We start from the raw sequence: 17873 nt of genomic DNA on the forward strand, positions 1-17873 counted from the left end.
ACCATCTTTTAAATGGTTTTGTTTTTCTACGCCAGTCTATTATTGATCATTTAGTACATTATTGATAATATCGATTTCAGATTTTTCCACCCCTAAATGGTACATAAAAACAAAAACTGTGATTGGTCACTTTTTGTCTACGTTGGTGAATCTTAAGCTACAGAGTGGGCCAGACTTCTGACTGCAAGACTTCTGGCCAGCTACTTTAAGCTACTGCTTGAAATCTTCTGTTAGAAATTAAGTGCTTAATAAGGCTAGAAGAATTGATTTTAGTGGCTCCAGAAACTAAAAGTGTAAATTCAGGTAATGACTACTTTGGCAGACCCGTGTCAACCTGGGCTTTAATGGACACTATGGAGGCACAGATTAGTTTCTGACAAGTTAGAAAAAATAATCAATGGGAGATTCAATAGGCTCTGCTTGTAGTGGGGGAGATGGGTGACTGTCACTCAACTGCCCATCAATGTAATCAAAAAAATATAGTGCTATTTCCATTGCTCAATTCTGCTATGATCACCACCTACAGAGGACAGCTATTCACCCTCCGCTCCAACATAATGCATTTTTCTTGCAGTAGTCTATATCTTCTCTGACACTGTTAGGTTTTATCACATCTCTTTCTTACTTATGCAAGTTCTAATTTGGACAGCTTTAAATTGTTCATAATCAAACAAATGACTAATCCTCAGCACTAACTGAGTATAGGAAAGAGACTATTAACATTTACCAAACATATTTGCACACATGCAGCCATAGTCACAGCTATTTGCTTTAACAACTATCTCACTAAACTATTAAATAGCAGGATTGCATGGACTTGACAGGAGGCTTCTTGTCCTTTAACTTGGACCTCACACTGTAATGAAAGGGCAATTGTGCAGTTAAAGGTCCGTGCCTCCGTGTCACTTGATCATCATCTGTGATCTCATTTTGCACTTTAGCCCTACGCTACAAACTTTCTGGACCCCAATGGTCAATGGGAATTACCAATTAAAGCATGGAGTTTATTTTTTACCTCTTTGTCGAACTATGACAGAACAGGTAGAAAGACACCCATGGGAACTGACTGAAAGCTCAGAAGTAGAGGAGGGTGAACTTTGATAGTAGTTATGGAGTTCCATCCACATGATGTGAGAATATCTCATCTCAAATGGCCTTCCTTTCACATATATCACGTCAACATTGACTATTCCTTATGAGTTTTTATTTGGTCTGAGCAGATTTGTGACACTGCAGCCCAGTATTACTTTGAAACTGTAGCTTCTCAAGCCACAAGCTACATATAAAGCAGTCAAGCTACCCTATTGCAAAAGTTGTAAGATATAATATAGTGGTGGCTGGCGCTTTTCAAAAATGGAGAAGCACAGTTAATGGTTTTCACTGTTGCTGCAACGTTGCAACCAAAGCTGATCAAACTTTTACTCATATGGGGCAATTTCTTTAGCAACAATATAGGCAAAATAACCAATTATGAAAGCTGAAATAAACGTTGTATACATCAGATTACAATAACTGCCCTTGACCGCGTTACTTAACATTTTTTAATATGCTGTCAATCACATACATCACCATTTGTTGCAAAGTTAGGCTCATTTGAGAGCTCGACCATTCATCATACAGAGATGCCGGGCTTCAACACGAGACAAAAATACATGGATTAAAAGCCCAATAGGCAATAAGATGCAAATCCAATGCAAACAGTGCTCACAAACCTCCCATAAGCTCTGAGAGAATTACAGCGACAGGCGGGGCCCAAAATGACATGTTGAGAGCCTCACGTCCATGAACATCAGTGTATTGTGCAATTGATTTGAATGGTACAGCGATCTGTCATAGAATACCATTAAAGTCTATATGCCTTATGTCCAGTTCTATGGACCTATTCATGTAGAACAAAGCGGGATGCGTTACTTCAACGAACAGTGTGACAGTGATGTGTGATATTTTACACTTTTGCAAAAATATTTAAAACGCATAGCTCATGTCTATATATATTAAACTCCTCATTGGTGCAACTTTTATGAAATTTGAGGGAAATCTGTGCTTCCTGTATAATCTTAAAGCAATCGCCACTGCACCACACGTTGCTAACTAAATTGAAGCTATGCAGGTTTGTATAAATACAAATACATAAACACACAGATTTACCTAAATGAGATTCAGAATTAGAGTGGTCATTTTAGAAGTGCATGTTTAAATATTTGCCACTCTATGCTGCTACTCATTAGAAAAAGTAGATTATAAATGAAAACTAAAAGGCTACATTATTTTGAAAATTATAAATACATTAGATAGAATTGTTGCCACTTTTAGTTAGCTGATTGGCTCAATATTATAAACAGTTTTTATAAGGGGCAGGTGGCTTCTGCAAACTTGTCCATCCTTTATGTCTGCTCACCAGACTCTGCCAAATCCCAACCTGTGTCCAAAGCCCATTTCCTATATCCTATACCTCCCTCTGACCAAAGAGAACTGAAAGCATCCTAGTCTCATGAAAATTCATACATATTTTACGAGTGGGCTATTTTGTGTGATTTCGTACCATTTCATCACATGCAAATGCCCAGTTGTCTAATGTGGAAGTAAGCACGAGTTTCGCACACGAGGCGTTAAGGACATGCTTATTAATATTATGCCCTAAACCAAACCCCTCATCTAAACCCAACCAATCGTTAGTTGAGTGTGTAAACATAATAGGAAGCTGTTGTGTGTGATAGAAGCAAGTAATTGTCGCATATTAGATGGAAACGAGGTCAAGCGATGTCATTGTCTGTAGTGAAAGTCATATGAATTCATACGAGTGCAGTCATACGATATCATACAAATTAGCCAAATTTAGAAAAGTCGTATGAACCCTTACTATTTCGACATGAGAATGTGTAGACTGAAAGGCATCCTGAAACTATTACTGATTGCCTTCTGAAAAGCAGGAATGGCACCTGCCTGATCTGGTGGTGCCGTAGTGGGCTAAAGCACATAACTGGTAATCAGAAGGTTGCTATTTCGATCCCCAGAGCCATTGTGTCCTTGCGAAAGACACTTAACTCCAGGTTGCTCTGGGGGAATTGTCCCTGTAATAAGTGCACTGCAAGTTGCTTTGGATAAAAGCGTCTGCCAAATGCATAAATGTAAATAAACTTGACCATCAATTCATAAATGTCTTCTGTTGGATTTGCAGCAGAAAATGATATCCCATTAAGCGGTGCAACGTTCAGACCCGGGGGAAGTGTAATTAAGCAAAACACAATATCCATAGCAGAGACTGAACAGCCAACTCAGAGCGATATTGACACAGTGACAATAATCAGCAAGGTGATGTGATGGTTTCAGAACTGAATTGCTTATCTGATGTTGGGTTTGTCACCTGTGATCACTGAGAGAGAATATTTGTCAGCACAATTGCCATGGATCACTGGATATTGTGTAACAAAAAGCATCACTGTAATAATCCACTTACTGTTTCTGTAATTGTGGGATCTTTACTTGGTCTGAGGAGTAGGAGTGTTTACTGAAAGTTTAACTCTCCTACAACTTGTTCACGTAAATGCCTTTTCACACAAAACGTCGTTTCAGAACTGAACTTATAACTCTAATATATCATATATATATATATATATATATATATATATATATATATATATATATATATATATATATATATATATATATATGCGATATATGATATATTAGAGATATAAGAGGACTCACCTAAGATTAAATGCAAAGGACAAAATACAACAACATATGAAGACAATCCATGTAAGATCAAAGAGCTTTTTGAATGGGATGCAAGGCAATGATACAGAAATATCATTTACATGTTAAGAGAACCCATGGGAGAATTTTTTTTTTTTTTCATTTTAAGGCATTTGATGCAAATGAAAACACACGTTCTCACTGCTTCAGCATTTAACGTTGTGGTCAAATCAGCTTTATGTGCTTTAGCGACACCTGTTTTGCTGGTTTTGGGAAATGCAGCAGCTCCTAACACGTGATTTACAGCTAAATTTTTTTTAGACGTTTCTTCACGGGGTGAATAATTGTTATTTTTTTTTACACACCCACCGTAAAAAAAGCTTTGCTTTGTCGGTGTGTGATTTAGCACAAACGTTTGTTCCAGGTGTGAAAGGGTTCGTTAGGAATCCATTGTTTTCATTAAAATGGTAATCACGGCGATAAATTGCAAAGAAGGTTCACATTTGTTGTGAAAATTCCTTAAAGCGAATGCATTATAGATGTATCATGCATATCTTTGTTCTAATCAGTTAGGCCTACAGACTATCTGAGGTCTAAGAACATGTGTAGGTATATTTTCCACTACAACAATTACTACATTTATCCACAAGGCTGTCTTACTGAAAGTCATAGAGCCAAACATCATGACAAAAGCAATTCCATACAACCTATAGCCACATGGTTTGTATATCACTATATATGCCAGTTTTGGAAAAACAGTATAGGCTATGATTAAAATTGTATTTACCTTAATGCTAAATAGTGTGCTAATTTTGTACACGTTAGTGTTATCGAAATTTTTCTATGCACTCCAACACCCAGAGTGGACATAAGCAGTGCCCATAAATGACATGAATCAGAGAAGATTATCTTCAATAAATGGCATGAAAATGCATTTCTAAATCTCAAACAATTCCATTCAGACCTGTAATCCATAATCCTGAACTGACTCATAATCCCACACCTACACAAAAGATGTCCTCTGAATCAAGCCATTAGTGTAATGAAAGAATCCAACAATACAGATAAATTGATCAGTAAAACTGGTTATGGACATGATTATTCTGCAGATTATGACTCATCAGAAAATAATACTTGATATACAGTCATTTAATTAACATATTCTACAACACTCGAATATTCCCAGTTTATAGGGTGTGTAGTAGTGCCCTACATGTGCAACATAGAGAGACTGATTGGGTTTTAATCCCCATAATGCATTGTTGTGTAAATCCCATTACAACCATTACCATGTGACAGCTGTCATCAGTCACAATTTGAGAATTCCAGCACAATGGGCCATTTAGGGTCACTCTCACTCACTCAATAGTTTTATATTATAATGACACTTTTTGGATGTAACAAATTCTGATCAAACAGCTAAATTAAATAAAAAGCTCACAGTACAAAACAATGAAACTAAGAGGGTAGCTTACACCTCCACTCCCATCAGAAGGCTTTCAGAGCTAACCGTTATTTGAAGATTTTAAGGTCAGATGAATCAGATGTCATTTAAGATGAATCACCTACATTGTGCTCTTACTTGTTTGAAGGTGACATGCTTGAATATTTATTCCACTACAACTAAACAACAACAGTTATATCAACCATTACCCTCAGTTTAGGCAATTGCCAATGCGAGGAGAGGCACTTCAAATTTTATGACTACCCTCCAACACAAACAAAGCAAGATCTGCATTATTCTCCTCTCGCTTTTCAAGCAGATTTTGAGGCCGCTGTTATGACAAGCAGTGTTGTCTTGAGAGAAGCTGGGGAACAGGCTAGAGAGAGAAATGGGCAGCCAATCAGAGTGTGCTAATCATGCTGCTTTCACCAGCATGCCGTCATTGTTGAGGTGGAGGAAAGAGTTAAAGAGTCAGCAATACAGAGTGACAGCTCTCTTATGCAAATGAAGTCTTTCTCTAGGGCTGTATGCTGAGATTTTTGTCAGGAAGCTGCAGACTAGAATGTGTACTGACTCAAATCGCTGTCCTTACACAGCCTTTAGAAAACACTTACATTGCAACCACACAACTATCTGAGTTATACAGAAAAATCAGACTTTTTAAAAAGATCAAAAGTGATTCTGAAAATTATCATCTTTTATTCACCCTCATACCATCCCAGGTGTGTATGTCATTCTTTCTTCTGCTGAATGCAAACAAAGATTTTTAGAAGAATATTTCAGCTCTTCACAATGCAAGTGAATGGATGCTAAAATTGTTAAAATCCAAAATGCCCATAAAAATAGCATAAAATCCATAATACTCTAGTGGTTAAATCCGTAGCTTCTGAAGAGATATTATACGTGTGGGTGAGAAACAGTTCAATATTTAAGTCCTTCTTTTGTTTTTGGTGATTTATATTCTTTGTGCATATCGCCCCCTACTGGGCAGGGAGAGGAATTTATGGTTTAAAAAAAAAGTGACTTAAATATTCATCTGTTTCTTACCCACACCTGTCATATTGCTTCAGAAGATATTGATTTAACCAATGGAGTCTTATATATTACTTTTATGCTGACTTTATGTGCATTTTGGAGCTTAAAAATTTTGCCACCTATTCACTTGCATTGTATGGACCTAAAGAGCTGAGATATTCTTCTAAAAATCTTTGTGTTCTGCAGAAGAAAGTATGTCATACATATCTGGGATAGCATGGGGATTATATGACAAGAGAATTTTCATTTTTGGGTGATCTATCCCTTGAAAGCATTGTCCAATAAAGCTTGCTTACTAAAAAACATCAATTAAATGATATCCTTAATTAGAGAATGTTTCATATGTGTTCTACGGTGCCTCTGCTTATCTCACAGGAATGTAAGTGTTTTTGTTTCCAATTTACAATGTTAAATGATATGGCTCGCCTCACCTTGTGGGTGAAATGTGGGTAGGAAAATCAAAACTACAAGTTTACAGTCTGCTCTTTTATGTTCCTGGCATTGCTTAATCTTGTACCAAGCTTTAGTTACAAAAAAACAGCAATGTACAAACACAATCTGAACATCCACTGACATACAAGTCATTCAGCTATCTATCCAGTGTCTGGAGAGCATTTTCTTCCAGCTCCAGTTACACGCCATCAGAGGATTTGTATACTGCAGCAGTCTGGGTGTCACAATGCCAAGAAGATTAGAGCAGGTGTCAGAGCGGGGCACAAAAAAATGTGTGGCCGCTTTGTGATTAATGAAGCTTCTCTAAATTATGCTCTGGATGCCTATTGATTTGGCTCTGCATCTAGCCTGGAGTTAAATTCCTCTGCAAGGAAATAAGAAAGACTTACAAGCCCTGCTCAACCAGTCCAGGCCCTGTGGCATTCATCCTCTGGCTAATTAGCCTATGCTGTATTCATATGCCCTTGAGCATTCAGCACCATCTGCCTAAATTACAGTGCAATGTTAGCTACTCTCACTGACATTTATCAATCCCTATATTATACACATCAGAGTGGGACACCTTAACACAGTTACACTGTTTTAAAAATGAAAACTTTTACATTTTTGGCACATTTTCATCAGCTACAATGAGTGAAGAGGGAAGAGGAAATAGAAAGAAGAGAATGGGATATGTTGCAGATCTGACTAAAACTTGCACAACCTGCCTAAGCATTATGGCTCCAACATGCCAAGAAATTTTGCACTAATGCTGTGCTATGGCTCTAACATAAATGGTGGCTTTCATTTTTTTTTTTTTTTTAAACAAGTAAATATTATGCAATTACAAATGTGATAGTATTTAATGAGTTTTTGCCTAAATGTTGAGTGGAAGAGCACAACAGTGCTCATACTTTTTACAGATTATAGGTAGAGAACCAAGAGTGGGAGGTTGTGAACTGACCTGTTGAGACACTTGGACACCTTGGTGCCAGCCACCTTAGGATTCCTTAGTTTTATTAGCATCCAGTATTAAAAGGGATAGTTCACCCAAAAATGAAAATTCTCTAATCATTTGCTCACACTCATACTATCCCAGATGTGTATAGCTGTCTTTCTTCTGCTAAACACAAACAAAGATTTTTAGAAGAATATCTTAGCTCTGTTGGTCCAAATAAATGGTTACCAAATTTTTAAGATCCAAAAAGCACAAAAAAAGTAATCCATAAGATTCCAGTGCAGGGCCAGATCTAGTGAGGTGCTGTGAAAATGAAGGAAAATGAATCAAAGGATCTAATTGTATCATCATGGTGCTAACCCTAAAGAAATTAAATGAAGATCATTACCACAACCTCCATCGACTAAAGACACACTCATGCAGCAACACCACCACCACCACCAAGTGGGGATTGATAGTAAAAAACACATTACATTTTTATTTGTTTCTCACCCACCCTTATCAAATCACTTCTGAAGATATATGGATTTACATTTACATTTATGCATTTGGCAGACGCTTTTATCCAAAGCGACTTACAGTGCACTTATTACAGGGACAATCTCCCCGGAACAACCTGGAGTTAAGTGCCTTGCTCAAGGACACAATGCTGGTGGCCATGGGGTTAGAACCTGTGACCTTCTGATTAACAGCCCTGTGCTTTAGCCACTCACCACTCCAGTGATTTAACAACAGGAGTCGTATGGATTGCTTTTAAGCTGCCTTTATGTGCTTTTGGAGATTCTACCTTTTGGTACCCATTTAATCGCATTGTGAGGACCAACAGAGCTGAAATATTCTTCTAAAAAGCTTTGTGTTCAGCAGAGATAAGAAAGTCAAACACTTCTGTGATGGCATGAGGGTAAGTAAAACTTTTCATTTTTGGGTGGACTATGCCTTTAAGTAAAACAAACTTTAACACGTGTATCCTTAGTACTAATCTAACTTGAAGTTAATTAAATCCTGAAAGTTTTAATGATGCAGAGGCAGTCACAATGTGTAGCCTAAAACAAATAACATGAAGCTGGCATGCTGAGTGAATGAGTCACAAACAATGCATTGACAAAGTGCTACATAAAAAAAACTACTGTACATTGAAAACCAAAACAATAATATAAAAAACGGCATGAGGATTTGTTTAATTATTTCTACAATATGATGCCAGCTGTCAGTTTTTCCTCTTTTTTCATGTGCATGAGTTTCAATATTTTTTCATTATATAGGCTAATTCATAATATACTCACTTGATCATCATTGCTTCTCAATAATTATGCATTTTATATTAATGACGCTACAGAACAGTTGTATTACTACCTGCACAAAAGAATCTACAGTAAGAGACAAAAATTCAATCTAATCATATAACCGTTATATATTCATATTTTATTAAGACAAAATATCTTTGCTAATTTATTTGAATTGTGTTGAACACCATGAGGCATATCCATTTTCGTTATTTGTCATCAGTTTTGATTATTTGTTGGGCTATCCTGTGCACTATACTGTGTATATTCTTCAGGCGGAACAAAGGCTACAGCAAATTCATGTCATTGTGAACTGAAGAAACAAAAAAACAACAAACAAAAAACATCAACAGACAGCATGCACATCAATTAATCGCGCGAGGTTTCATTGGTAACCCTGTAGCCCCTTTGTCTCCATGGCAATAGTCGGTCAGTTTACATCCCGCTGAAGCGCGGCTGTTCCTGAGACATGCAGAAGCCAGTTTTACGCAATAGGTCATTTGCGCAGTACAGCAGCTACCCAAACAAACGATAAAGCGTCATCACACAGCACAGATCATTTGCAAATGTTATAAATATTTTAATGATTAAGATGGTTGCTTAGACCTACCGTAATGAGCATGAGAGAAAACACAAAGTGGAATTTCAACGGGATAATCAAGCAGTGGCACTGGTTTTTATTGCCATCAGGCTACGTTAAAGCGACAGTTCATTCATCTCATTTTTAAAATAGACAATGGCATGTGCTGGTTTTCGTTCTTTATTATGTCGTTGATCTTGTAGTAGCTACATCATTTTTGTTACAAAGCACACCTGGTAATAATTCATAATAATGATGTTTCTTTCTCTAATCTTTATTTTCTCATAAACGTTTGTCCTAGACAGACGTTTCACCATTATCTTGGACAATTTCCGTAACTGTTGGAGAACAATGCAACGAGTGAGAGATGAATGAGCTCACGGTCGCTTTAAACCTGTGATGTAAGGTCAGCAATCGAGGCGTTTCAAGACTCGCTTCTTACCCTTTGAAGCATCCTTTTCTTCTTTAGGCTTCGCCACTTTTCCGCTCATAGATCCCAGTTTGGATGTATAGATCCCGATTTAGACTAAAACCCGAAATCCGTCAGTTGTCTTTACCCACTGCCGTTTTACGAAATCTGTGGCACATCCAAAACAAAGGTGCCAGGTGATGAGATAAGAGCTCTGCAAGAAATAAATTGTAAAAAAAAAAAATATAAAATGTTTTTTTTTGTTTTGTTTTTTTTTTCTACACGAGAGCAAAATGTATGGTTTTCTTACCGTCTATAGAGATTTAACATCACAACCGTCTATACAGTCAAACATTGTCAGTCTTTATAGAGGCAACAGAGGTCGAGTTTACAAAGCGCGTGGTTGTAACAAGTCCGCCAATTTCAGGATAAAACGCAGCCGCAAGGTAAGACACATTAGTGGTCTTTGTTATCAAGGAGGTTATCTCACCTTATCTCTTCCACGTTGTCTCCTACATTAATGCACATTGATAAGGGGTAAACGGCTCCACCGCGAACCTCGAGGTGTTGAGATGAAAACAAGAATCCTCTCGAACAAAAAGAACGAGCGAAAGGAAAGGGGATTCCACCGAGTGTCAGTCGACGTCAGCTGTGACACAGCACGCGAAGGACGATAAACTGTAAGGAACCACCTTTTGAATCGGCAACAGATATTCACGAATGTACTACTTGTCTATAGTCTACGACCAGCATATGTTGAAACTGGGATTGATGTAAAGCACACCATATGCTGTAGTTTGACCGCAATCCATTCAAAAGGGGTATTAGCATATCGCGTTTAAACGGAACATATTGCTCCCCAGAAACGGTTTATTGCAAGTGGAAAATGTAGTTCGCTTAGATATTTTCAAAGAGAAATGAAGCCTATTTATAAACGCTGTCTTTTATAAATAGGATCTTATAAGCAAAATATAGGCTTTAGCCTATAACATTCCAATCCCCGTCTTTTTTTTTGTTTATTTAATACTGTATAGATTTTAATAACGCAATCCACAGAGCATTAACTCAATAAAAGAGCTTTGGCTAACATGCAACTTGTCAGTAAAGCGATCTCCATGAGCGCAGTTAATGTGTGCATTAGCCTAAGCTATTTGTAGACTATACCTGCATCAGTGATGTTAGAATTTGCCTGTAAAATGACTGAATGTGAATGACTTATGACAAAATCCATGTGAATCCACAGTTATGAAACATTAAAGTAGCCCTGTCTGTAGCCACAGCCTGTATGTATGTGCCTTGAGTAGCCTGTAGCCTACTTCCAAATGTGCGAGAATAGTAGGCTACAGTAGTTATGCACAGTTTTAAATGTCATGTGATCCGATCCCGTTAAAACGCATCTAATTTGAAGAAAAAAAGAAAAAGAAATGCAAATCATTCGGTTTTACAGCAGAAAACAATTCTGATGTTTATAAACGTGTGATTTCGAAACAAAGTCTCGCAGATTAAGGATATCTTTCTTACCTTATAAACCGATGGATAAATTGTGGCAGACCGATCGGTTCAGCCTTTTTCTCTCTCGTCAAACTCCTCCAAATAAAATACTCCGCTGATCACTTTGTCAGCTTTTGACATCTATCGAACCAGAAATGTTTCTCTTGAAATACTGTCTCCCCCTCTGTTTTCCTGTTTTTTTTTTTTTCACAGGGAAAGCGACATCAGACTCTGCGTTTATCACCTGACAGATTAGGCTACAGCCTACTCCTTTGTGGAAGAAAACTGAATATATTTTTTTTTGCTTTTTTTTTATTCCAATGTATGAATGTACAAATAACCTACTACAGTAAAACATTTGTGAACAGGAACATTCCTTAACATTTAAGGTAAAACATTAAAATTACTTAAATGTTTAAAATAGTTTATTTTAAAGTAGAATATAGTTTTTTTAGATGTAAAAAGTATGATTTCACTCTATAATTCATGATTAATAAAAAAAATGTCTATTTAAAAAAAGAAAGAAAAGAGATGTATTTTTACAGTAAACTGTGGAAAATAAAATCGGGAATTCCCAGAAGTCCCTGCATCACCCATCACATTTTTTTTTTTTTTATATCAGTTATGTACATAGTGGGGTTCTATGTTATATTTTAATGTAGTTTAGTTATTGATTTCTATCACGTGTTACCCTAATGGTGTATTGTGTTTGTGTAACTGTCTCTCAATGTGTATTGGCCAGTTTTCCAGGAAGGGCCTCTCTTGATGAACATCACATGGCCTTCTGTATTTACCACAGAGTTAAACAATATATTTTCAAGTGCAAAGTTGTCAGATTTGTATAATTCCAGATGGTTAGTCTATCAAGTTTATACTATTTTTTTAATATAAACTGCAGTAAACCATCACATATACATTCATCAAATTGACATTGTATTTTCTTTTTTTGTGGTACATTTCTGACAAACACAGCTTCAGGTATTTTACTGTAAATTGAATTTGTGTGTGTGTGTGTGTACAATTTATTCAGATAATGAAAGCATTAAACATTTGCAATTAAATACAAAATTCTGGCCTCTTAACTTAAGTCTTACAAAAGGGCAAACTTAAAAGTTGACTTGAGAGTGAAAAGGGTTAAACAGATACATTATGGATTTCCATCAGAATGGTGTTAGCTTCCACAAATAATGATGGCATTTTGAGGTTGCAATCTACAAAGTCACCTTGGTGAAGACAAGAACATGGCAGGCATGAAAAGAGGCCATCCAAGATGTGCAAGTTAAATTGGCTTATCTGAGCAGTGTGTCTTTTGGGTTTGTCAGAAAAAAACTCACATTTCTGCATGAGAGAGCTGGCGGCTATTCTAACCTCCCTTTGCCCTTCACTGTTACTGTGATACTCAGACTCCATTGTATGTTCACTTTAGCTGTGATGTTTGTCAAGTATGGAGCCCAAAAATGTTCTCCAATGAAATGTATCAGCTACTTTTGACCTAGATTCCAATATTTATGTAACCGTTTAAACATTTGTTCTAAATGGTAATTTATGGTGGACAAAAATTTAGACAGTTGTGAGTATTATTAGAGCTAAATGCTTGAAATAGCACAAAGTGACAGTTATTTACAAAACATTTAGTGTTGGTAGTATCTTGTCCTGGCATTGTAATTAAGTCTGTCATCATCCCCTTGTAAATTAAATCTTGCTAGTAGCACCAACAGCAATACTGAAACATTATGCTTATTCAAATACTACACAACATTGATTTGCAAATGCTAAACACAATCACTTTTAACTTTGAATTAATATTGAATAGATTGTTTCAGCTTTTAATAAATGAAAAATGTGTGGATAGTGGGTTATGGTGTATAGTGTTTAATGTTAGCAACTCCCTATATTGGCAGGATTAATACTGTATGTTATAATCTCCATTAAGTTTTTGTCTTTTTGAATGTTTAATTTGATCACATTAATCACTATACAATCAATAGACCACTGGCCACTTGGTTTATGAGGAATGTTTGGTCTAATGTTTGATGTCACATATGTTTTGAGGCTGTATTGATCCTGACTGCATAGAGTGACATACTAACCTCCCCTTTTTTATTATATGTTTAAATCTAGACCCTATTGGAGACAAAAAATGAATGCTGATGTGAGATAGCTAAGGAAAATTCCTACTGTATTCCAAACCCTCGGTGTGTATCCTTACCCATAAATTTTTCAGTCAGGCAGAGCCCTCCACAATATTCTCCAAACAGCAATAGTACCAACTCAATACTTGCTTCAGCCAGTCAAACATCTCACAGCATGTCACATGCTCACTCTTGATCAAGATTCAAAACAAGATAACTTAAGTATTTACCCACTCTCTCGCACACTGTCCATTTTGCTGTCACTCAGTTCAAACATAAATAACAATAGTTAAGATCGAAGACTAATATAATTTAATATAATATTAAATTATTATATGGTTTTATGTGGGCAACACTTATCCAAATGTTCATAAAAAGGTTTAGAACATATGGGCTGAAATTAATGGCAGCTTTACAGTACATTGTCATGTTTCTTTTCTATAGCTAGTTTTGAGAAGAAGCACTTACATCAAAGTGACTTTGTAGATTACAAGAGTAAAGCTATTATCTTTTTGTGTCAACAGAATATTTTATTTAATCTCAATGTTTAAATCAAATGATTTTGGTATCTGTTTTCAATTCATTAAGACTGTCTAGGTGGCTGCTCGTATAGAAAATCCAGTGGTGTTTTTTTTTTGGAAACCAACTGATGAATCAGGAAAATGTCTGAAAAGTGCTAGCATTGAGAAGAGTTTTTAGGACCTTGATTTTTCTTAAAATATTTTTATAGGACAGAGAGAATGTTTTTTATAGGAATAAAGAGCATGAAAGTGATTTATGGAACACTGTTATGCTGAGGTTTGAGTTCATTGCCGTGGTAAATATTGATAAGGGACTGATAAGTGAGTAATTTATTTTCTGTTACAATCAGTATTCTATTGATATGACATCATACCGAGAGTATACATGCATGGGGTTGGTTGTATTGTGGCTGACTTTTTATTATAGTTTATAAACCCACAGAGGCTTTCATTAAATACCAATGAGAGGATATCTCAATTTCTTGTCCACTATATTTGCTGCATTAGCATTAAACATGTATGGTTCTTCCAGTGCTGCATGGTACACATACTGTATGGTAGCAATGACAAATTCCAATGGGGTCAGCCAACTGTTTGAACTGAAGTCAAAGGCCTTGACCTGACATCACAATTCTGTCATCTCCCAAACCTAAAATTGGCGCAATTGACCCCACTGGGTTTAAATGTCATCACTCAGATAGAGTACACAGAGATTTTTCTTTCTTAAATGGCATTCGGTGAGGGTGATTATCAACCCATGTCATGATTGTGCATATGTAACCATACTATTAATAGAAAGCCTTGCATTTCTGGGAAAATTCTGATTGACCTGGGCAAACGGCTCTAAAGCATCTCAGAATTTTTAGCGTGTAACAATTGATTAGCACTGAAACATATAAGCATCCAACCTGGAGTGTTCATGGCTATTAAAAGTTCACAACTCGGGGGCCTGAGTAGCTCAGCCAGTAAAGACGCTGTCTACAACCCTTGGAGTCACGAGTTCGAATCCAGGGTGTGCTGAGTGATTCCAGCCAGGTATCCTAAGCAACCAAATTGGCCTGGTTGCTAGGGAGGGTAGAGTCACATGGGGTAGCCTCCATGTGGTTCTTGCTCTCGGTGGGGTGAGTTGTGCGTGGATGCCGGTGAATAGCGTGAAGCCTCCACATGCGCTATGTCTGCATGTCCACTGCATTCCAAAATGAGTCTTAAATTAAAAATATTTGGAAACTTGTGAATCAGGTCAGCATCTCAGAATTGTTTTGTTTTTAGGTATTTGTGCTTCCACTGTCATCTCGTAGTGGTAGTATAATGGCAAGGATTCTGGACTTGGTTGCACGTTTGAATTTAGGCAGGAACAACTCATGAACTGCAATAAAGAGTAAAAAATATCCCTCTTGTTATTGTTTCCTTAAACATGACACTCACCCTGGGTTGTTCCAGGGGAACTGTCTCTGTAGTCAGTGTACAGAAAATTACCCTGAACAAATGGCACCTAAATGCCATGGTGAAATGCCCAGAATCCAATTTAAACATTTTACTTTTAATTAGTGGTGCTTGCAAAGCATCACTATTGTAATCTCACATACTTATTATTATACTTTTTATTTTTATTTTTATTTTTATTTTTATATCTCTTAACAAAACTTCGGCACCTAACTCGTCCCGCACCGTTTGGCGTAGACCCACGAATGAGGTGTCAAATCGAACGGCCTATTGAGGACACATGTGCTATGACTTTTATAAGCGATCGGGGTACGGTATTTGCCCCAGGGGCAAAAAAGCGGCCGAAAAATCCCATAGACTTAACATTGAGACAAACTTTGACGCGTCACATCTCCAAGCGAGGATTTCGTAGAAACGTGTGATTTGCCACATTTGAAGAGGCTGGCAGGCTCTGTAAGAGCATACCTCAATATGGGGTAAAAGTTGCACCCCTGGGGGCAGGAGCTGCCCAAAAATGCCCCAATTGACTTATAATGGTGTAGGACGGCCCATGAAATGAAAAGGCATAGGGATTTGTATTGAACATAGCTCTGGATCACAGTGTCATAGAGACGAGGGGGTGGGCTCATTTTACTCAGACAACCAATCAGTCTCTCTGGATCATTGTGAAGCTATCAAGCCACGCCCTAGCAACCATTAAGAGCACCTTAGCAACAAGTCCCATAGACTTCTATTGAAAAAGATCAAAGGGATATCTCCGGATAGAAGTGTCATAGAAACACAAGGGTGGTCTCGTTTGACTCGGGACAGCAAACAGCCAATCATGCATCACTTCAACACTTCCTAGCCCCTCCCTAGCAACCATTGTCGAGCACCTTAACAACCAAAATCCATAGAGGGATATCTTCCATTCTGAATGTCACAGAGGCATGGGAGTTGGTTTATATCATTCATACTGACAAGCAGCCTTTGGAGATTCATGATTGGCAGCTGCCAAGCCACTCCCTAGCAACTACACAGAGTACCCTAGCAACCGTTTAGCAGTAACTATATCTCTGCACCAGAAAATCAGAGAGACTTCTGGGTTGATTTATTTCAATCAGGATGGCAAGGACACTTGATAAGTATCACTATGTTAACTGCCTAGCAACCAGATGGGGTTACCCTAGCAACCGAGTAACAAATCACATATCTCTGCATCAGAAAAACGTAGAGACTTCCGGGTTGACTTATTTCAATCAGGATGGCAAGGACACTTCATTAGTATCACTATGGTAACTGCCTAGCAACCAGATGGGCTTACCCTAGCAACCGAGTAACAAATCACATATCTCTGCATCACAAAAACATAGAGACTTCCGGGTTGACTTATTTCAATCAGGATGGCAAGGAGACTTGATAAGTATCACTATGTTAACTGCCTAGCAACCAGATGGGGTTACCCTAGCAACCGAGTAACAAATCACATATCTCTGCATCAGAAAAACGTAGAGACTTCCGGGTTGACTTATTTCAATCAGGATGGCAAGGACACTTCATTAGTATCACTATGGTAACTGCCTAGCAACCACATGAGCTTACCCTAGCAACCGAGTAACAAATCACATATCTCTGCATCAGAAAAACGTAGAGACTTCCGGGTTGACTTATTTCAATCAGGATGGCAAGGACACTTGATTAGTATCACTATGATTACTGCCTAGCAACCAGATGGGGTTACCCTAGCAACCGAGTAACAAATCACATATCTCTGCACCAGAAAATAGTACTGACTTCCGGGTTGATTTATTTCACTCAGGATGGCAAGGACACTTCATTACTATCACTATGGTAACTGCCTAGCAACCAGATGGGGTTACCCTAGCAACCGAGAAACAAATCACATATCTCGGCACCAGAAAAGAGTACAGACTTCCAGGTTGATTTATTTCAACCAGGATGGCAAGGACACTTCATTAGTATCAATATGGTAACTGCCTAGCAACCACATGGGGTTACCCTAGCAACCGAGTAACAAATCACATATCTCTGCATCAGAAAAACGTAGATACTTCTGCGTTGACTTATTTCAATCAGGATGGCAAGGACACTTGATTACTATCACTATGGTAACTGCCTAGCAACCAGATGGGGTTACCCTAGCAACCGAGTAACAAATCACATATCTCTGCACCAGAAAATAGTACTGACTTCCGGGTTGATTTATTTCACTCAGGATCGCAAGGACACTTGATTACTATCACTATGGTAACTGCCTAGCAACCAGATGGGGTTACCCTAGCAACCGAGAAACAAATCACATATCTCGGCACCAGAAAAGAGTACAGACTTCCGGGTTGATTTATTTCACTCAGGATCGCAAGGACACTTGATTACTATCACTATGGTAACTGCCTAGCAACCAGATGGGGTTACCCTAGCAACCGAGAAACAAATCACATATCTCGGC

General features: G+C 37.6%; 1 protein-coding gene across 5 annotated transcripts in view; it reads right to left on the reverse strand.

The window, feature by feature from the left end:
- Positions 1–11467, reverse strand: part of LOC127663120 (fibroblast growth factor 13-like) — a 136077-nt gene extending 124610 nt beyond the window's left edge. For 2 of the 5 annotated variants that reach the window (XM_052154582.1, XM_052154577.1), the window contains exons 1-2: positions 10328–10485; positions 9871–10051 (exon numbers count right to left, since the gene is read on the reverse strand). In XM_052154582.1, coding sequence (XP_052010542.1) covers positions 9871–9919 — 49 coding nt within the window. In that variant the 5' untranslated portion in view covers positions 9920–10051; positions 10328–10485. The other 3 variants (XM_052154579.1, XM_052154580.1, XM_052154578.1) reach the window with 3 other exon arrangements.
- Between the last annotated feature and the right edge of the window lie 6406 nt (positions 11468–17873).

The sequence above is a fragment of the Xyrauchen texanus genome, chromosome 23 (assembly GCF_025860055.1).
Source record: "Xyrauchen texanus isolate HMW12.3.18 chromosome 23, RBS_HiC_50CHRs, whole genome shotgun sequence".
NCBI lineage: Eukaryota > Metazoa > Chordata > Actinopteri > Cypriniformes > Catostomidae > Xyrauchen > Xyrauchen texanus.